The sequence below is a fragment of the Acomys russatus genome, chromosome 4 (assembly GCF_903995435.1).
Source record: "Acomys russatus chromosome 4, mAcoRus1.1, whole genome shotgun sequence".
NCBI lineage: Eukaryota > Metazoa > Chordata > Mammalia > Rodentia > Muridae > Acomys > Acomys russatus.
The window spans coordinates 26,080,103-26,101,396 of NC_067140.1; the positions used below are offsets into that span (position 1 = coordinate 26,080,103).

The 21,294-nt window shown below is 51.9% G+C and overlaps 1 protein-coding gene across 1 annotated transcript in view; it reads left to right on the plus strand.

The window, feature by feature from the left end:
- Positions 1–21,294, plus strand: part of Cdh4 (cadherin 4) — a 461,202-nt gene that overhangs the window by 402,141 nt on the left and 37,767 nt on the right. Inside the window, exons 5-7 of the mRNA XM_051143937.1 lie at positions 4,110–4,265; positions 7,976–8,120; positions 20,744–20,916. Of these exons, the coding sequence (XP_050999894.1) occupies positions 4,110–4,265; positions 7,976–8,120; positions 20,744–20,916 (474 nt within the window). The remainder of the gene's footprint in view (positions 1–4,109; positions 4,266–7,975; positions 8,121–20,743; positions 20,917–21,294) is intronic.

Genomic DNA, 21,294 nt, shown 5'->3' on the forward strand with positions numbered 1-21,294 from the left:
ACATCCTGACCCATAGTCAAAGAGAGAGACAGAGATTGAGCCTAGCGTGGGATTTTGAAACCTCAAAACCCACCCCAGTGGCACACTTCTCAAACAAGGACATGCCTCCTAATCCTTCTAATCCTATCAAACAGTTCCAAGAAAGAGCTGAGTGTGGTGGTGCGCAGTAACAGGGCCCTAGTGAGGGATGGAAAGTAAGCACCACATGGCCAGCTGGAGGAAACAGGGAAAGCAGATAGGCACGAAATACCTCCAGGTCAGCAATGGAGGCATTCAGCCTGTGTAGCCTGGCCCAGGCTGCAGCACTGGCATTGATGCCCTGCAGCTGCTCAGGGATGGAGGGGATGAGGGCACCAGGCCACTCGAGGCCATCCAGAAGCAGGACCACACAGTGGTCACACACTGTAGGCAGGGGAGAGTGGCCACTGAGGACAGGGGTCAGCATCAGGAGGCCAGCACCTGGCTAGGCATGGTGGCACACACCTTTAGTCCCAGCACTTGGGATGCAGAGGCAGGTGAGACTCTGTGAGTTTGAGGCCAACATGGTCTACAAAGCAAGTCCAGGACAGCCAGCACTCTGTGTGACACAGAGAAACCCTGGCCTGTCTCAAAAGAAAAAAAAAGTCTAAAGTTTTACGTCTCTGAAACTCAAGGCAATCTCCAAACTGTAACCCCTGTAAAAATCAAAATGAAGAAGCCGACCGCACACTTCCAACATACAATGGCATGGAGTGAGCATTTCCAGTCCCAAAGCGGGGAAAGAGCATAGTGAGGAAATACTGAACCAAAGCAAGAGCAAAATCCAGCAGGACAAACTCCAAATTCTCCGTTTCCGTGACTGATGTTAATGTGTTCTTCAGAGCTATAACTCCTTTCAGTTTGGGTTTGTTTGGTTGGTTGTTTGGTTGGTTTGGTTTGGTTTGGTTTGACTGAAACACACTTCTGTCTCTTGAGCTGATTCCACACGCCGTCTCCAGCTTTCCTTGGCAGATATCCTACCAGTCTGGCATCTCCGACATCTTGGGATCTCCGACAATCTAGACTTCACCTTCACAGCGTCACCTAATGGCCTCTCTGAGCCTCCATGCAAGGACACTACCGAAACAGGGCTGGCCTTGGCAGCTTCCCTCAGCCTTACTTGGAGATGACACAACCCCTTTCTTCTATCCTTGACTCTACAGGAAGAACAGCGTGGCCAAGGATATTGAGTTCTGCTGCTTGCTGACACTAGAACCTGGCCCCCAAGTTTAATTACACTTGTATCAGCTTCTGTTGTTGATGGCACCTTCTACTGCTTGAGCTTTTCTTTCCCTTTCACAAGTTGGAAGCTTAGCTTGTGGGAGCTTGCCCTGAGGTCATCGCTCCCTTTATCCCACCAGGCTTTTCTTCAAACTCTTTTTCCCCCCCCCCCCAGAGCTGAGGACCAAATGCAGGGCTTTGTGCTTGCTAGGCAAGTGCTCTACCACTGAGCTAAATCCCCAACCCCTTCTTTAAACTCTTTATCCCCTTGAGCTCTGGAACTTCTTCTGTCTTCTTTCTATCTTACACTTCCTGGTACTCTTTTTCTCTTCAAAACTGTACGTTTTGCTTTTTCTTTTCCTTTGCTCTGCTTGCTCCTTTTCATTGTAGATCTGCGTATGAGAGACCTCTGATAACCATGTGACACAGTCAATACTAGGCTGCCATGAAAGCTCCTCTGCCAAGGCAGTGCAAAATTCTTCACTTTATCTTCTTGCAGATGTTTAGGACAAGGGCAGAAATCAGCCACTTTCCTTGCCAGAATATCACAAGAACAGCCTCTAGGCCACTTAGGTCCTTCCCATCTGAAACCTCCTGAGCTGCCCCACACTGCTCTCGGCACTGTCTTCCCTGCCCCTACTAGGATGGCCCATCCAGCCCCACTTCACATTCACCCGCTTTCCTAGTCCAAAGTCCCAAAGTCCACATCCCACGAACGAGCACCAATACCCCACTCCTGGTACCAATTTATGTCTTAGTAACTACTCTGTTACTGTGAAAATGTGCCATAATCAAGGCAACTCTTATGAAAGGAAGAACTTAATTGGGGGCTTGCTTATAGTTTCAGAAGTTTAATCCATTATCGTTGTGCTGGGGAGCACGGCGGCATGCAGGCAGACGTGGTGCTGGAGCGATAGCTGAGAAGACAGCCATGTTCTGATCCATGGGTAGAAAGACGGGGGGGGGGGGAGACCTGGCATGGGCTTTGTGAAACTTCAAAGCTCATCCCCAATGACAACACACTTCTTCCAGCAGGCCACGCCTCTTACTTTTTTATCAATCCACTCCCTGGTGACTAAGCATTCAAGATACGAGCCCTCTGGGGACCATTGTTACTCAAACCACCACAGTGTGTAACAATAATAAGTAAAGAATAGAAGCCCATAAATGTGAAAGAGGGAAAGAAAAGGGGTAACGATGTAATTATATTTTAATTAAATGTTTAAAATCAGGTTATTCTTAAAAATGAAGAAAGAAAAGAAAGATGTTCTCCATCAAGCTGAAGTTTCTAGGAATTGGGTTTTTTTTTATCTTTATTTATTATTTATCCAGTATTCTGCCTGAATGTCAGAAGAGGACCAGATCTCACATATAGATGGTTGTGAGCCACCATGTGGTTGCCAGGAATTGAACTCAGGACCTTTGGAAGAACAGCCAGTGGTCTTAACCTCTGAGCCATCTCTCCAGCCTGGAATTGGGTTTTTTTTTTTTTTTCCTGGAGCTAGCTTGCATTTCGGCATACAAATGAAACTGGAAAGAAAATCTGTTCCCACACTTTCTCATGCTTCAGCTGGGAAGTCTGTCTTCTTTCGTGCAAAAAAAAGTGCCCCATGCCAGGTGATGGTGGCATATGCTTTTAATTCCAGCATTCGAGAGGCAGAGGCAGGCAGATCGCTGTGAGTTCAAGGCCAGCCTATCTACAAAGTGAGTCCAGGATAGCCAAGGCTACACAGAGAAAACTTGTCTCAAAAAAAAGAGGGGCCCCACCCAGCAAGATCCCTAATTTGTGTGTGGATGTCTATGCTCCCTTGGCAATGTCTGTGGCCTGGCATACTACATCACAGCTTGAAATACTGGAACTTGAAATACTGAGGGCTGGGGGTGTAGCTCAGTGGATGGAGTGTTTGCCTAGCATGCATGAATCTCTGGGTTCAGTTCCCAGCATTGTACAAACTGGATTTAATGGTGCGTGCCGGTCATTCCAGGACCTGGGAGGTAGAGGAGCATCTGAAATGCAAAGTCATTCTCAGTTACATAACAGGTTTGAGGCAAACCTGAGCTACATGAATCCTTGCTCAAAAATAAAATAAAAGTTAAAAAAAAAAACCCAATCTTGAAATGTTGTACCTTGTGCCTCCCCGTCACCCAATGTACCCCTGAGCATGAGACTGGTGACACTCAGTAACTCCCTATCCACCAACTGCCCTCCTGTTACCACTGTTTGCTGTCTGAGCCTACTATGTCTCTGGTTCCTGGCATCTTCAAAGGACTGAAGAACCTTACATAAATATCAATGTAACAAGGAGTTTTATTCAGAGGAGAAAGTGCGAGATAGACAAGCAGAAAGCAGCAGGTGTGAGCCAGAGTGTTCAAGAGTCCATGGATTCCTGGAAGCTCTTTTTGGGTCCTTGAGGAAGAGAAGTTGGTTGTAGGGGTGGGGTATAGGTGGGTTTCTGCTCTGATAAACTTTTGATTGACATCTGGAAATGGGCCTGTTGTGCAGGCATGGGATATTTTAATCATATGCGTGCCTACTCATGCATATGCATTAGATGGTGAATGGGCACCTTTCTCTAAACTCTAAGACACAGGTCGCCTCACTGTACATGTACCCAAACCCTGTTCAGCCTGGATTGGCTCCTTTCCCTCAGGATGGGTTTGACCACAGAAGGGAAGTCTGTGGGGCAGAACAACTGGTTGCTTTGTTGGGGAGGGGACAAGTGTGATTCCATGTAGGAGGGGTGCTGCTGAGCTGTTCCTGCGTGGCCCATGATGCTCTGAGAACATGGCCAAGTGTGAGGCCCTCCAGCGTCAGGACGGATGCGTCAGCCACTGCTGTAGGCTCACATCTCCATGCACGTGTCTTTCAGATCAGATCCGACAAGGACAATGACATTCCCATCCGGTATAGCGTCACAGGTGTGGGCGCCGACCAGCCCCCCATGGAGGTCTTCAGCATTGACTCCATGTCTGGCCGGATGTATGTGACTCGGCCCATGGACCGGGAGGAAAGAGCCTCTTACCACGTGAGTATCCATATATGGAACAGGGCAGTGTCCACGCCGGCAGGGCACAAGCAGGGTGCAAGCAGCAAGGCACACTTCTGCCAGGCCACAGGGTCCTGAGCACAGGAGGAGGACCCGGGCATCTACCGGCAGGCTCCACCACAGTGCTTCCAGGCCAGAGTGGGCTTAAGTCAGCACTGCCAGTCCCTTCCCGGGTTAGAGCTACCTTACATTTGCATGCTGTGTCTCTGAGAGCTTCTTAGAGGAGAGCCAGTCAGAAAGGAGAAAAGAGAGGCTGTGGGGTCTCAGCTTCCTCCTTGCCCCCACCAGCCTTGCACATGAGGGAGACAACCAAGTTCCCCCCACCTCTCTCTCTGTCTCTGTCTGTCCCTCCCTCCCTCCCTCTCTCTCTCTCTCTCTCTCTCTCTCTCTCTCTCTCTCTCTCTCTCTCTCTCTCTCTCTCTCTCTCTAATATTATGGCCAAGTGACACTGCATCTTGTCCCCTGGGCTCTGCTCCAGCACTTGTGAGGGGCAGGCCCAGCACTCTACTTCTGTGAGCCTCAGTCACTGAGTCTACCCTGGACCTAGGTCTCGCTGCAGCATGAGGAGCTGTGACATTGTTATCATGATAACCACTCTATCGGGTGGATAGAGCAGAGGTAGGTGTGTTAGGGTGTTGTTTGTGCTTGTGGCTGAATGCCCAGTGTTTTGATGATCATCTGAGAACAAAGGTGGAATTCTTGGCTTCTGCCCATACTGTCGTATTAACTGCTGTGACTTCTCGCTGCAGCTCTGTGCTGATTGCAGGCTGACCCTGGTACCCTGGGCCTGATGGCCGTTTGTTCAGGACTGGTCCTCTACCTCCTCTCTCCCGAAGGAGGCTCCATGTACACTAGGACTTGTCGGGTTGTGCACATCACATCCTCAGGCAAGGCCAGAGGTTGGCCTTGGAGCTGCTTGCTGCCCATTTATGTAAAGGGAGGGTTACAGGAAGTTGAGTCTGTCACTGGCAGCCAGTGACTTTCCCAACCAGCCCCAAGAAGCCTCGAGGAGTAAGGTGCCGCGCTGAGGGACTAGAGAACCAACCTCAGGAATGTGGTTTTCCCATTCCTAGCCACAAAAGGCCCCTCCCTCAGACAGCTACCTGAGCCCTACGTAGCTGCAGTTTATAGTCCACAGACCTGGAGCTCTGCACATCGCATGGCTTCTGTGATGGGCTGAGACACAAGAGTGACCCCAGTCAGGCTCACAGCACCTGGTACACACTCTCTCTCTCTCTCTCTCTCTCTCTCTCTCTCTCTCTCTCTCTCTCTCTCTCTCTCTCTCCTTGCAGACGCTCACCTTATCTACTCACTGCACTCTGCACCTATCTGTTCATCTACTCACAGTTCCACACACTTTCTCTATCCACCTATACATCCAAGTACCTGCCTGCCCATCCAGCCATCTACCTATCCATCTGTCAGCCCAGCTACCCACCCGCCTACCTGTCCGGCCATGCTCCTGCCCATCTATCCATCATCTGCAAATTCAGTTATCCATTCATTCACCCGCCCACTCGCCCATCCTACATCCATACGTCCGTCCTTCCACACAAGGTTCATTTCTTGAGCATTCACTATATGTTGGGCCCTGTGTTCGGTGCTGGGAAAACAGAAATGACTGGAGTATGCATGGCCCAGGTTTGGGAGAACATCTACAGTTCTAAGCTGAGGAAAAGGTGACTCCTTTATAGCCCTACACCTCTGAGACAATCAGAGCCCAGGAAATGCCATCTGAGTACTCTGGTAGAGGCCAAGGTCAGGAAGAGGAAGTGAAAAAAGCAAATTGTCTTGTTAGCTTGGGTGGAGAGATTCCCACAGGAGCAGAGTTGGAAAGTCATTGTGTCCTTCCCCGCCCCCCGCCCCCCAGCAGGAAGATGATTTTGCTCACAGGCTAAACAACTGGAGGGGAGAGAGTTGGAGCTGGTCTCTGTGCCGGACTTCACTCTGGGGCTGGCAGGCTGTCTGAGGCTGAGGTTTGGGTCAGGTGGCAGTAAGCTCTCAGCTTGGCTGCTGGTTTCTACGCAGGAAGGGGTCAGTGCCTCCCAAGGCCCCCCAGGGGCTTTGCCTCACTCTTGACAAAGAGCTCCGTGCTCTTCAGCTTCAGCTGCTGTCGCTGTCAAGGACCGCTGTCAAGGACCGCTCCAGCAGGCCACATCCCCACGCTTTCCCTGCCGTTCCCTCCCTCCACCTCTTGTCCTTGTTCCCTGCTTGCCTCGTGCGCACTTCACTTCCAGGATGTGTTCTTTAGGAACATTTGTCTCCAGAGTGTAGAGAAGGGCTCCAGCAGATGTGGGATCGAAGGTTGGGAGACGGACGGTGCAGGTGCAGCCTACCCCACCCTCCTGCCTCTTTCCCTGGGTGGCAGATCACCTGGAGTCAACCCTGCATCATTATTTTGCTTCCTCGTGGGCCACAGGAGGAAGCCACTCACTGATTAAACTCACTTCTTCCAAGATTAGACAGATTCATTTTTAATTATCAAGGCCTATAGGAGAAAGCCCCTGGCCTGAGGAGTTTCCACTTTCTGCTTCCTCCCCTCCCTGAGGCCTTGACTAGAGGACTCTATCAAGCCCTCTGATTTCCCACCGGAAGATTCTATCTGCCCTGTACTTCAGGACATCTCCAAAATTGCTTTGATACCTCTGGGAGGCAGCGGCTGTTGGCAGGGTGTCCCAGGTGGGAACCAGCTGTGGCTGGGGCTTCTCGGGCTGCCTTCCTCTGTATCTTCCATCATCTTCCCACTGGAAGAGTCAGCAGTCTCAAAGTTTTCAGGCTTATTACCTTCAGCCTGTGGCAGTCAGTGTACAGTCCACTGCTGTCCCCTCCCCCTACTTGCCGTGTGTGCATCACAGGCATAGAGTTTTAGTCCTGGCGTTAAATGGAGGGTAGCCCTCTGCCCTAAAGAACATGAAGAATTTCAAAATAATGTGACAAATCATACAAATTAAATGGCTCACAGCGAGCACAGAGCTTCCGTGACTTCCAAGTCCTATGTGTCCACCTGCGATAAAGCATTAGGATGATGTCACTCCTGCAGAAAACAGGCATGAAAACCCACAGATCTCACCCCTCGCTGTGGCCCAAGCTGGAGCTGCCACCACAGCCACATCGGTCACTTAGGAGAGGGAAGGCCGGTCCCTCCATGCACCTTCACGGCCACTTGGTGTCAGAAGCAGCCAGGAGGGCACCACCAGCCTATGTGAAGGCTCAGAACTGCAGGTGTGTATGCAACACTGGCAGCCTCCCAGAGGACGAGCAGGCAGCTAGCCCCACAGAGCACAGCAGGTCCCCAGGGTACTGGTAGGCTCAGCCCTCCATCTGCCCCTTCCCTCTTAGGCACAGGCACCCAAGCACAGTGGCCTGGCTGCTTCCACTGTGAGAAGATGTGAAGTCTTGTGTGCGGGGCACTTGTCCAGCCCAGGGGCTCTGGGTGACCTTGGTAGCACAGACAGAGCTTCTGCTTACACAATGACCCTATCCGCACACAGGGGAGAACCAAGGCTCACAGAGGTTTCTGGATGTGCCAGACCTACCTGAGCCCTGCCCAGTTGCCTCTCCCTCTTTCCCCCAGGGAGTAGGGCACTGTTATGCTACCCCAGTGCTGAGTCACCAGGGAACCACACTCATCCAAGTCAAGAACGCCCCTGAATGTGGCTGCCAGCTCTGACACGTCTCTTGCTCCGCAGCTCCGAGCCCACGCAGTGGACATGAATGGCAACAAAGTGGAGAATCCCATTGACCTGTACATCTATGTCATCGACATGAATGACAACCGTCCCGAGTTCATCAACCAGGTCTACAACGGCTCTGTGGATGAGGGCTCCAAGCCAGGTGAGGTTTGCCAGATGTGTTCGGCATTTGCTTCCTGGGGACTGCACACATGGGGCTGGGACTGTTAACACACAACACAGCTGCCCGGGACTGTACGACCCCCCTCCCCCCGTCGTCACACACCTCAGGGTACAGAGAGGCTGCAGAGAGCAAGCACTGTGGCAACAGTGGATAGCCTGATGGAGTTTGGACCTCAGGTGCAGAGGAAGAGTAGAAGAGAACAATAATGTCAGAAAAGATGGACCCTAAGCAAGGAGCAAAGTTTTTTACCAGACTAAAACTGATAAAGTTTTAAGGACAAATGGGCACTGGGGACAGAAAGATGGCGGGTGAGTGGACAGACTCCTGAGAGGGACTGGAGATATTTTATTGCAGTTATGAGAGGCCAGAGGTCATTATCTGAATGGATGAGGAAAGTCGTTCACTATCTCCTAGTATGAGGGTGTGGGGGGAGTGAATGTGGGCAGCACACGTGTGAGTACACATGCAAGTGTGTGTATGTGGAGGTCAGAGGTTAACCTCAGGTGTTGCTCATCCACCCCTTATTTTGGGACAGGGTCTCAATAGTCTAGAACTCTCTGCATAGGCTAGGCTGGCAGGCCAGCAAGTCCCAGGGTTTGACTATCTATGCCTTGCCAGCTCTGGGTCTGTAAGCACGAGCCAGGAATTACGTGGGTTCTGGAAGGTAACGCAGGTCCTCTTTGCAGGCACTTGTTACTAGCTGAGCTACCTGCCTTGAGGTAGTAAATTGCTTAGCGTCACTTGTCCTCCCCAAGGCTGGCCATTTGGGGTGAGGCCCAGGAGTCATTAGGAGTCAGGCGCTAATTGTTTGTATCCTGGGTCAGGCTCCAAGAAGTTGGGCTCAGGTTGTCAGAGCTGGAGAGTCTTCTTTGGCTCTTGGTCTTATTGTCTCTATGGTAACATTAGACCAGGAGATGAGGGCATGTGTTGGAAAAGAACCTAGGAATGGAAGGGGCTGTGCCAACCCAAGTCAGGAAACCCAGCCAGAGTCCGAGGCCCACCAAACAAGCCAAACTCTTCTCCCAGCCCAGGAGGTGAGTCCTTGTAGAGAACTGCCCCAAGTGCGTGTCTTCCCACAGAGCCGTCGGACACATGGCTTTACCACATGCCGCAGCCCTCACTGTGAGTTGGGTCTCAACATCTCTGCCCTCCACAACTCCTGACAAGCACATATGCCCCTCAACACTTAACAGTGAAGACACCTTAGACCCAGGCAGCTGTGTGTGGGGCTCACAGCATCAGTACCCACATGTAGAGAGGTAAAGGGTGCTAGCCAGTCCCACATCTAGTTAGGCCGGCTGTCTCCTGTGCCCAGGTGTGAGAGGACATCATTGGACAGGCCTTATCCTGGGAAGGGTAGAATGGAAGAAGTCAGAAGCCTCTGCTGAAAGTACCAGGCATAGACATTACGATACCCAGGTAACTTTGAAGTTCTGACAGACAACAAGCCCCTCCACATGGGTGTGTCCTGAGGAGCAACTCTCAGACACTTACATTAAAAGGTTCCCTCATTATCTTCCTAGTGACCTGCACTTTATCCTCTGATCCCAGGCCTAGTGCTCTGACAGCAACTCTGAACTCTGCAGAGTACTGGGCGAAACTAAGGCAGTTTCTCCTCAGATATCCAGAGCAGGCAAAGCCAGGGCAGGCTGTCCACCTGCTCCCCAGGCTCTGTGGGCCCCACGGGGGGCGGGGGGTCAGCCTCGTCTGGCTAGGGCAGGAAGGCAAACATTTATCACACTCTCTTCCACTGGCCGAGGTTGTCATTGCTCCATCCCTGGGGACTGCTGTTTCAACAAGGCGATTGCGTTTTGGAGTGATTGTCTTTCAGGATGGTGAGACGCAGGCAAGCCCAGTGTCACCCGAGGGAACAGGATGTAACATTATTTCTGGGGAACCTTAGGCAGCTCATCCCAAGGCAGTCCCTTGAGGGGCAGGGGCAGGCGGTGGGCGGGTAAATTAGCTACAGCAATGGAAGAAAAGGAATGAGGGCGGCCAAGGGCACCTCTTGGAGGGGCTGGAGGGAAGGCGTGAGCGCAGCTGGGGTGTGTTCTCGTTAGCGCAGAGGCAGGTGACTGTCATCCAGTGCGGGGCTTATCCGAAGGGCCTAAAGTTCTCCTGGCTTCCCACACCTTCTTTTACAGCAAACAAGAAAAGATAATAATAATAATAATAATAATAATAATAATAATAATAATAATAATAATAATAATAATAATCAGCATGTGTAGCTGGCATTGACTCATTAGGACAACAAAAGCAGCAGGCTGCTGCACCACCTCTCAGATATAAGCCATCAACCCTGCAGCCTGCAGCGGGTCCTTCTCAGAGCTGGCCAGGGAACGGGAGCCTCACAGACCTGAACTCTGCCCTCCAGCTGGCCGCTCAGCAAGCTTTCCAGGGCCTGAGTGTGAGTTCTGAGTGGCTTTTGGGACTCCTGGAAGTATAGACCCCGTCTCTCGTCCCTGAAGGAGTCACGTATTCAGACCAACTGTGGGACGAAGCCGGCTGATGTCACAGCCACTTGGCATCTCCCTCCTCCCCAGACCCCAGCCAAGGGCGAGCACGTGGCGTCCCTTCCTGTAGCACAGTCTCTGGGCCCTGGAAATGGTCTACAATTTCTTCTCCTCCATCAGTAAATTACAATAATAGAAGGGTCTTTGTAGGAAAAAGGCAAGCTCCTGTCGAAAATTAGTCATTATTCTCTGGGAAGATGGGCTAATGAGAGGTTTCGGATGTGCGTCCTAATGGGAAACAAATGGGAAAAGATGAAATATTGACTGAGCTGGCAAAGAATGTTGAAGGGTGAGGTTCATTCAGGGCCCCACAAGCAGCCTGCACTGACCTCACTTCCCCCCAGAACCCCAGTCTTCTCTCAATTGTAAGAATTCACTAGAAATGCTTTTTTGTCTAAATTATGGGCATGTTGAGAAAATATATATTCACGTGTAGCTGTGAGAAATGCAGCCGCCCCTCACCTAGTTCCCATAGTCCAGACCAGCACATGGGTTGTTCTCAGGAGGTGACGACGTCTGTATAGCCACAGCCATACTGAGGGCCAGCCAGTGTCACCTGCACCCTTGTGTATATGTGCATCTATGTGTCTGTGTGCATGTCTGTCTGTCTGTGTCTAGGTATGTGTATCTGTGTGTGTCTATGTTTGTGTGTGAGCCTATGTGTGCATGCACGTGTGTGTGTTGTGTGTGTGTGTGTGTGTGTAGGTGTTTGTGTCTGTGTGTTTGTTTCTATGTAGGTCTGCCACTCATGTGGCTCTGTGACCCCTGCCATGAAGACACAAAAGGCCTATGATGGTGTACATGTGACAATGTCGGTGCCCCATGGGCTCATGGAACCTTTGGGGCATGGAACCTGTTAGACGAAGTGGATCACTGGGGACAGGCCTTGAGGCCTGACAACCCATTTCCTGTCTGCTCCCTGCTTCCTGTCTGCTCCCTGCTTCCTGTTCCATCAGGAAGTCCCAGCTACACTCCTTGCTCCCCAGAGCCACCTGCTGCCATGCCTGACCCTCCCTGTATCACAGCTGCACCCCCAACCACGAGCTGAAATTAACTCTTCCTGTCAGGTATTTGGTCAGAGCAATGAGGAAAGTAAACTACTACGGGCCCCATCAGAGGATGCCCCCACTACCTTTTCATAGCCACGACTCTTACGCGCTCCACCCCCATCCCTGTCCCTCACCCCAGCAGGCTCTGTCATGTTCTCTCTGTATCTGCCTGTACAAGATCCACTGTGGGCGGGACCATGGGACCTCTGGGGTTGGCACTTTCACTCAGAATGAGACTGCAGCTCCATCCAGGCTGCCACATAGATCCCAGAGCAGCCATGCCACAGTTTGCTAGCTGGCCACCTTCTGAGAAGTTCCAGGGTGATTTCCAGCTTGGGACCATCCAAATGATGCCGCTAAGAGGAAAACACAGGTAGAATGTTTGAGAACACACAACTTTGTTTCTCTGGGATGAAGGCCTGTAGCAGGAGTTCCAGTTTATATAGTCCCATCTCTGTGATAAAATCCCTGAGACAGTCCCCTTATGTGGAAGAAAGGGGTTTTTGGTTTTGGGGTTTTTTTTGTTTTTTTGGTTTTTTTTGTTTTTGGCTTATCATTTCAGAGGGTCCAGGCCATGCTTGACTGGCTATGTGGTGTGAGCCTGAGGGGAGGGTGAAACATCATGCTGGAAGAGCATGGCAGGACCACCACTCACCTTCACAGCAGCTGGGGACAGAAACCACACAGAAGTAGCAGAAACAAGATATACCCCAGTGGCATACTTCCCCCAGGCAGGCCTTCCCTCTGGTTCCCACCACCAACACTAACAACAAAGCTTTCCAGCGAGGGGCCCACCAGGGAATGGACCAGCTGGCTGGGTCAAAACTCTCCATGGTCAAATCTGCCTGCTGGGGACCAATCCTTCAGCCCAAGCCTTATGACGTACTTCTTGGCAAATCGAAGCAAGGTGTCACCTCCTCCCAACATGGTCACCCATGCGAGGGTCTTTAGAGGACATTGGCATGCTCTGGGCATCCAGTAGACAATTTTATAAGACACTTCCATGCCCTTCCTCGAGGAGCTGCCTTGTTGAATGGCACAGCCTCTCTGCCTCACCAGCCCCTGCACGCAGCTGTGGGTGGGTGCACAGCGATATTTGCTACAGTCTGAGAGTGTTTCCCTAATGGCAAGTGACATGCAGCATCTTGTCCTGTGTCTCTCGCCATCTGTGCCCCCTCTGTGGTGACCACTCATGTCTCTGTCTGCCTCTAATTAGATTGTTCTCAGAGGTGCTTTGAGAATTACTCTCCCACACTGCCCACAGTCCTTTGCCTGTGCATGGCGTGCACATCCTCCTCCAGCTCTGTGGCTTGTTTTCCCAGGGCTTTGGTGAACCTGACTCTTGACGAAGTTCTCTCTTCAGAACGGGGCTTTGGGATTGCAAGAATGCCTCCCAAGCTCCGGCTCCTGAAACCCTTTCCCCCGGGCTGTTCTCTAAGAGGTTTTAGATTCATGCTGAGCACCAGTCCATGGTTCATGCTCAGTCAGTTTTCATATAAGGTGACAGATTTATGTCCAGGTTCCTTTTTCTTTCTGCTCTTGGCTGTTTTGCTCATTGTTCCCGGTACCACCTGTCCAAACTCTGAAATCCACAGCTCATGTGCCTCATGGATCTGAAATCATCCACAGCTCATGTGCCACATGTGCCATGTGGCTCTATGGCAGGTGGCTCTATGGATGGTGGCTCTGTGGCAAGTGACTCTATTGGAGGTAGCTCTATGGGAGGTGGCTCTATGGCAAGAGGTTCTATGGCAGGCGGCTCTATTGCAGGTGGCTCTGTAGCAGGTGGCTCTATGGTGGATGGCTCTATGGCAGGCATCTCTATGGACGGTGGCTCTGTGGCTGGTGGCTCTATGGCAGGTGGCTCTATGGCAGGCATCTCTATGGACGGTGGCTCTGTGGCTGGTAGCTCTATGGCAGGTGTCTCTATGGGCAGTGGCTATGTGGTAGATGGCTCTATGGCAGATGGTTCTATGGCTGGTGGCTCTATGGCAGGTGGTTCTGTGGCTGGTGGCTCTATGGCAGGTGGTTCTGTGGCTGGTGGCTCTATGGAGGGTGGCTCTATGGATGGTGGCTCTGTGGCAGGTGGCTCTATGGCAGGTGGTTCTGTGGCAGGTGGCCCTATGGTGGGTGGCTCTATGGCAGGTGGCTCTGTGGTGTGTGGCTCTATGGCAGGTGGCTCTATGGCAGGTGGCTCTATGGCGGGTGGCTCTATGGCAGGTGGCTCTGTGGTATGTGGCTCTATGACAGCATGAGCATACAGCTAGGACTCCTCACATCTCTGGAACAGAGGTGGATACCAGAAAGGAAGCAAGGCGAGGAGAGCCCTCAACCTATAAAATACCTCAAGGCCTCCCCTCTGTGACCCATGACCCCACAAGAGGCTGTACCCCTAAAAGTTTCCACAACCTCTCAAAATGGCACCAAGTAGAGACCAAGTGTTCAAATACGGGAGCCCTTGGGAGGCAGTTAGTTCACACTCAACTGTGACAGACCACACACTATGGCTCAGGTCTCACGCAGACCGGCCACCATGACAGATCACACACTAGACTTTCATGTGGATTCTGGTGGTCCAAGCTCCATGCTTGCACGGGAAGCTCTTTGCCCACTGTGTTATCTCCCCCACCCCGTCTCCTTTCTGGAGCACCCCAGGTGAGCCATAGGACCTCCACCATGCTTCTGGCCAGAAAGGCCACAGCCAACTAGAAGCATCATTTCTCAAACTACACGAGCAAAGATGCCTCTTGACCCCTCAGCCAGCTGCTTTAACTCACTGCACACCTTGACCCTTGTAGCAGTGTGGGAACCCATGCTATAAATTCTGAAGTTGGTGTCACTTAGAAAATATGAAATAGCAGAAGAATATACAAGTTGGGAGTGTAGTGAGAGAAACACTCATCTGTACAAGGCAGGGCTCGGGCTTGAATAGATTATTCTATTAGCAAGCCCCCGTATTTATTTATTTCATTTCTGCGCTGGTGGAAGTCCCCCTAGATTAATGCCACGGCCTGATGCACAGATGGCACCAGATACTTGAAAGTCATCTGAATATTAAGAATTTAAATCTTTAGCCTCAGTGATTTGAGCAGAAAGCCAATTATGGGGCTGAATTAGTTTTCAAATTAAACTGCAATTTAAGGCTTGTGAAATTAATCCTTTAAGGCGTGTGGCAGCATAGTACATGGGTTCCGAGGAAAAGCAGAGCCACGAGTCCTCAGTGATCCCACACTACTTGCCAGTGCATTCAGAAAAGAGATGCCATCACCCTCCAGTTGAGAGCCAGGCCACACCCCTGAGCCCAGGAAAAAGACGGCTGATTCAGCTGGCCTGGCTCTGCTCACAGGAGAAATCCAGGCCTTTCTCCAGGTAGTGGGAGGCTGTGGAGGCCTCTGGAGAAAGCTCTGGAAAGCTCGCTTCCCTCGCCTTCTGTGCCTAGCATACAGGCCAGCACAGATGTGGCTCAGGTGGGCGCTCCACCCGTGGAGCCATTGCGCTGGTGCTCTGGCTTTGCCATGGGGCACATGTTCAGAAGTGTAACTGAGAGGTTGTAATCAGAAGGAAGGATCAGTGGGGGACACTGAGCACCATCTCACTGGAGGCCTGTGGGGCCCACTGGAGTGGCATTGAACTCAGAATCCAGATCAATCTTCTGCAGACCAAGACATGAGGTACCTTCGGCTCCAGCTTTCCGAAGAATCTGGACCTTTAAGGGGTGACATGGCAGCAAGCTGAGCATCAGGGAGGACACAGGGCCAGGTTCAGATCTAGGACTGAGAATGACCCATGTGAGCCCCAAGCCCAACCTGGCCTCTGAATTTACCCAGGCCATGCAGGACCATCAACACACAGTGGTCACAGCCCCCTGTGCTTTGTCACTGCAGCCAGTATCAAGCCCTGCCCTGCCCCATTTTTCATGTAGTCTCTATTAAGGATGGGTACAAGGTTGGACCCCCCAAACTTGGGTCCCCACAGGACCTCAGAGCATGGCCTACTTTATGAAAATAGGGTCAGCTTTTTCACACATTGCTCGTCAGGGCAAATCCAAGATGGCAAGGGGATAGTCGACATACCAGTGATGACAGAGGCAGAGTTTGCAGGGCTATGTCCACAGGCAAGAAACTGCCTGGGCCTGGGGACTTCAGCAACTGTAAAGCTTCTGGGGCATCAGGAATGTGAGCAGCTTGGCCATCCCACAATACTGGATGGGCTCAGCCTGTGGGCATAAACACTTGTGTAAGCCCCACTCGGAGACATTTTGCTACCTGAGAGACAAGCATGGATCCCTTCAAGAAACACCCTGGAAATCCATGGCCTCCTCCTCTGGAACCTTCCAAGCAACACCCAAAGCCAAGGACCACCATCCGCTATCCCAGCATTGCTAGGCACTGATGGAGAAGTTCCCAGGACACAGATGTCAAACTCAGACATCAGTGAGACCCTCCCCCCCCCCCGCACCCCCGCTTAACCTGGAGGTCAGAGAAGGTCCCCAGCAGGATAGGTGTGCCTCTCTGGGGCTGTGGGTTTGGCTGATCAGCCTGGATTCCTCAGCCCTGTATTTCCTACCCCAGGCCTTGTTGCTTTTGAGTCTCTAGACAAAATACTTTTAATCATTTCTTGGGCCCAGTGAAGACACTGCTAAAAAATAAATTAAAATTAAAATTAAATAAAAAGTCCAGGACAAGACATAGGCCAGTGCCAGGGATCCAGAGCCCTTGTAGATGACACTGACTGACTACTGGCCCTGACCTCAGGCCAAAAGAGACAAAGCAGGGCCCTTAGCAAGGATTTCAGGGGGCTGAAGATGGACAGGGGGCATTCTCTGAGTTCCCCCTCAACACTCCCTTAAGGAAGGATGTCTCTCACACCCCAGCTGAGTAAGACAGTATAGTCTCTGTACTCAACACTTGGCCTGCAAATAAATGCAAGCAAGAGTCGAGAGTCTGGAGAAAAAAAATGTGTCCTACCTATGGTCCTCCCCAGGCCACCAGCAGCAGCCATAATTCAGGACATGGCCTCCCAGCACACACCAAGGCCATGCATCTGTCTGTGGGATTCAAGGGTCCTGCAGAGCAATAAATTTGCCATTTCCCTGCTGAGGCCAATAAATCCAGCCCACTGAACCCTGTAAGTCAGTTGTGCAGAACGCAACACACTACTGGGGAAGCAAGAAACCGCCATGCTGTGAAGGGTCACGGTGACATTCATATTCTAGTCTCAAGATCAGGGAGACTGTGGTGTGGATTCAGTTACCCTGGAGACATGAGACAGCCACAGGCAAGTCAGCAGCAAGCGATTTTCTGGACAAAGTCACCAGGGCATCTGTCTCACCCCAGCTCCACATCCCAAAGCCAAGCCCTGTGATGGCCATGATGTCCTCTGGGTGCCTAGAGATGATGGTGCAGCCAGCTCCTGCTTCCAGGCTTCTAGGCCCTTCGTGGTGCGTCTGTGTGACTAGGCTACTGTGTAGTGTGCTCACAAATGCAAGCCTGTTTTCAAAGCCCCGCCAAAGGGCGATTGAGTCCATTCCTCCGCATGCCTTTGTTGGGGGCAGGTATGGGCCTCTGCACTTGAGTTATGCTCACAGCCTGGGCATGAGGCTGTGCAGACCCAGCCCTGTCTGTGATGAAGACAGACAACTCTGCGCCCTGCCCCCATAGCCACTGCCCAGCCTGTGTCCTGGCCTTCTCTGCTGCAGTCTCCTCCAGTACCCTCTGGCTGACTGGATGCAGCTTTTCTGAAAGGCCCTGGGCTCCATGGTTCTAAGGTGAGCACACTTACCTTCCTGGCCATGTCCACACCTTCCACAGTCCCCAGGGATTATGTGTCTCCTCTCCCTTTTGACTTGAGCCAAGACTAGACCTACTGCCTGACAGATACACCCAGGAAGACTTACCACAGCTCCAGGACTGTCTCCATCGGCAGCTTTCTTTACTGTCTCTGCAACCTCCCCCACCCTTCAGTCTCTGGGCTGTAATGGGGCTGACAGCCTGCCCTCTATGTCCCATGGGGGCAAAGTGAATGACAGGCATGAAAAAGACAGGAAGAGCTGAGCCATTCTGGGATCAAGTGACCCCCTTCTATGTGGGACACCACACCCTCTTTGGCCTCTGGCTTCAGCCTGTCCTGCCAGCTCCCTCGTCCCAGTGTAGCTTTCTTCCACAGAGATAAAGGCCTTGGTGGCCACATGTTCTTCTATCACCTGCATCTCGTCTGCCTTCCCGCCGCGCAGGCACGCGCGCACACACACACACACACACACACACACACACACACTTGAACCCACTGCCAGGAGCCTGCATGTGACCGTGACCTCCGGGCCTCTATCCTCCTCCCTTTGTTCTCTCCTGATACTGAGGACTTCCTGGAGCTCTCCTCCCTCTCTCTCTGATGATGGCAGCCACTGTTTTCTGGGTCCTCTGCACAGGTCCAGGGTTCTGTGCCAAGGGGCTTCTCCTCTGCCTCAGTCTACCATTTAATGGCCCTTCCTCATCCCTGGGCCCTCCCCAGCCTTTGCCACCCACAGCTTTGTCTGGAGCATCTCAACAACTGCCCTGCACTCCTCCTTACAACCATCCACCCAGATCCCCATGGTCAGGGTGGTCAGGGTGCAAAGGAGGAAAAAAAAAAACGTTCACCACAGAGAGTATGAGCACTCGTATGTATGGAGGGTGAGAAGGGCCAAGAAGGTGAGGGCTGAGGAGGACAACTCCTCTCAAGCATGCAGGAGTAGCTGAGGCTCACAGGATGCAAATATGGCCAAAGCTGCCCCTCAGACTATCAGGCATCCTCAAGGGTCTGCTCAGGGAGCCCTTAGGGTGCCGACCATGCCTGGGCAACAGCATGGAGGCTACTTCCCAGCCACATTCTGGGCTTCTTCCTCCCCCCACCCCCTTCCCTCTGCACCTTTCAGAAAGAAAGAAAAAAAAACAAAAAACAAAAATTGCTGAGCCCTTGCTCTGCTCTAGGGCTGGGAATGTTCCTGGGTCGTTTCCATGGCAACCCGCGGACCTGCTTCTTCCTCTTGGCTCAAAGTGTTCAAGCCTGAAGCATCCTCACCTCACCCTAAGGGCTGCAGTGAAAACAGCCAGGTCTCACGGTTTCCAACTTGTGGTTTAGGCTCTATCTGCCTCAGTAACTTCAGTCCCCTCTCCTTGCTTGGCTGGCCTCCTCCCCCCCCCCTCCCTCCCTCTCTCCCTCCCTCCTTTGCTCTTTCCTTCCTTCCCTCCCTCTCTCCTTCCTTCCCTTCCTTCCTCCCTCCCTCGTCTCCTTCCCCCACCGCATTTTCTGATGCCTAAGTGACATTCACTCACTCTTAGGAGAAAATCGCCAGATCTTGCCTAGGGTGCCACGCTCCCTTCCACAGCTGTTACGGGTTGTGTGGTCATGTGTCAGTCTCTCTCCTCCGTGTCACACGTCAGTGTTAAAGCCTAGCTTTGGCCTCAGTGAACCCAGCATGGAGCCCTGCTTTCCACTTCACCATTCCCCATGTTAACCTCAAGTGTCCTATTCTACAGCACCTCCAGGCTCGATCCTTGTCGTCGCAGGCGCACGCCTCGCTTCGTGTACCCAGCACCCTGTTGCGGAACTATTCGATGGACTCCCTCCCCTGCCCTCCTGGGTGTGCAGCTCACCGTCTGAGGACACATTTCCCACTGACTTCCTATCTTGAGTTCATTGTCGACTCACACCCATCTATCCCATCACATGGCCTGCCCCACTCTGTCCCTCCCACATACAGAACTCTTCCTCAGGACCTTTGCTTCCCCACCCAGGGTCTACATCCTGTTTTGTGAGATAGGGTGGCCTGGAACCTGACAATCTCACACTTGTGGCAATCCTCCAGCCTCAGCGCTGTGGGTGCTGAGATCACAGAAGTGTGCTACTGAGAAGGACCGCAGTCCACCTTCTCACTTGGCTAATTCATATGTCTTTTCATAAAAATGGGCCTCCCTTATTTGCTAGGAAACACTGTTGATTTGTAGTTCAGAATCTCTGCCTATCTGTGCCGTCTTTATCAGTAACAGTGAAAAAAAGAGGATGACATTTTTCTGGCAGACCTCATTCACAAGCTAAGCACGAGGCATGATGCCTGGCATGTCACAAGTTCAGTTAATAAGTGTAAAGTGGCTCATTCATAAAATAGAGTAGTATTCAGTCATGAAAAGAATGGCTCGTTCATCCAATGGAGTAGTATTCAGTCACGAAAAGAGTGGCTTGTTCATCCAATGGAGTAGTATTCAGTCATGAAAAGAGTGGCTCGTTCATCCAATGGAGTAGTATTCAGTCACGAAAAGAGTGGCTCGTTCATCCAATGGAGTATTCAGTCATAAAAAGGGCAGATGCTCAAGAACTCTAAGCTCAGTAAGAGAAACCAGACACAAAAGGTCACAGATTGTGTCACCTCGTTAACATGAAGTGTCCAGAATAGGTGAATCTGGAGAAACAGAAAGCGGATGGGAGGCTGGAAAGGCTGGGAGAAAGGACAAAGAGTGGCCAGTGATAGGTTTGACTTCTCTCCAGGGTGACGATTGCCTTTTGCAGTTAGATGGTGCGAATGGTTCTTTTCCATTTCCTGAGGATATTCTCAAGGGCAACTGTCATGTGTGTGGCTTATATTTCAGTAACAGTGTCTTTATGGAGTCCCTCTGTGCAAGACCAGTTGGTCCTCAGTAAGCAGCTTGCACGGGCACTCACTCTTCCCCAGCCTCACGCTCTGGCTGGGGGCCTTAGCAGTCCTGACTCAGGCCTAGTCCTTCTGCCAGTTCCCCCCAGAGGTGAAAAAGCACCTCCTGATGCAGGTGGGGCCTCTACAGAACAATGAAGTCAGGGAGGGACACGCTCGGGTGCTGTAGGGCAGGCTGAGGAGGTTTGCTCTTGAACTATCTCAGACAAGTGGCAGTGCCTAGGCCACACTGTGGAGAAGGATGCTGTCGTCACTTACTGTTCTGTCAAGAGCCCTGGGTGGACTGGGGATGTCTACCCTGGCAGGTGTCTGGAGTCAAACCATCCCCATCTGACCTGCCGTCTGTTCCAGGTACATACGTGATGACTGTCACAGCCAACGACGCTGATGACAGCACTACGGCCAATGGCATGGTGAGGTACCGGATTGTCACGCAGACGCCCCAGAGCCCGTCCCAGAACATGTTCACCATCAACAGTGAAACAGGGGACATCGTGACAGTGGCAGCAGGCCTGGACCGGGAGGTGAGACGAGCCATGGGCTACGTAAAAGCAGCCAGTGCTGTGGTCCAAACATAGGGTTAGAGAGCCGGGGAGCCAGGGGATGCTCAGTGGTGACTCCGACCTGGACTGGAGAGAGATGGTCCAGCAGTCACCTTGCTGCTTGGGTGAGTCACCAGCTGACACCCTGTGAAGTCCCCAGAGCTGGCCCAGTGGTATGTGCATCACAACAGGAACTCAGGAAAGTGGAGATGAGCTCCCTGGTGCCCAGGATCCTATCACCACTGGACACATGATCTGGGGTCCTATGACACCACTGTGCTCCAGATCTGGGGTCCTTTGAAGCCTACTTGTCTGAGCTGGCCTCGCCTCAGCATGATTGACCACCATGAGTGAGTAGCT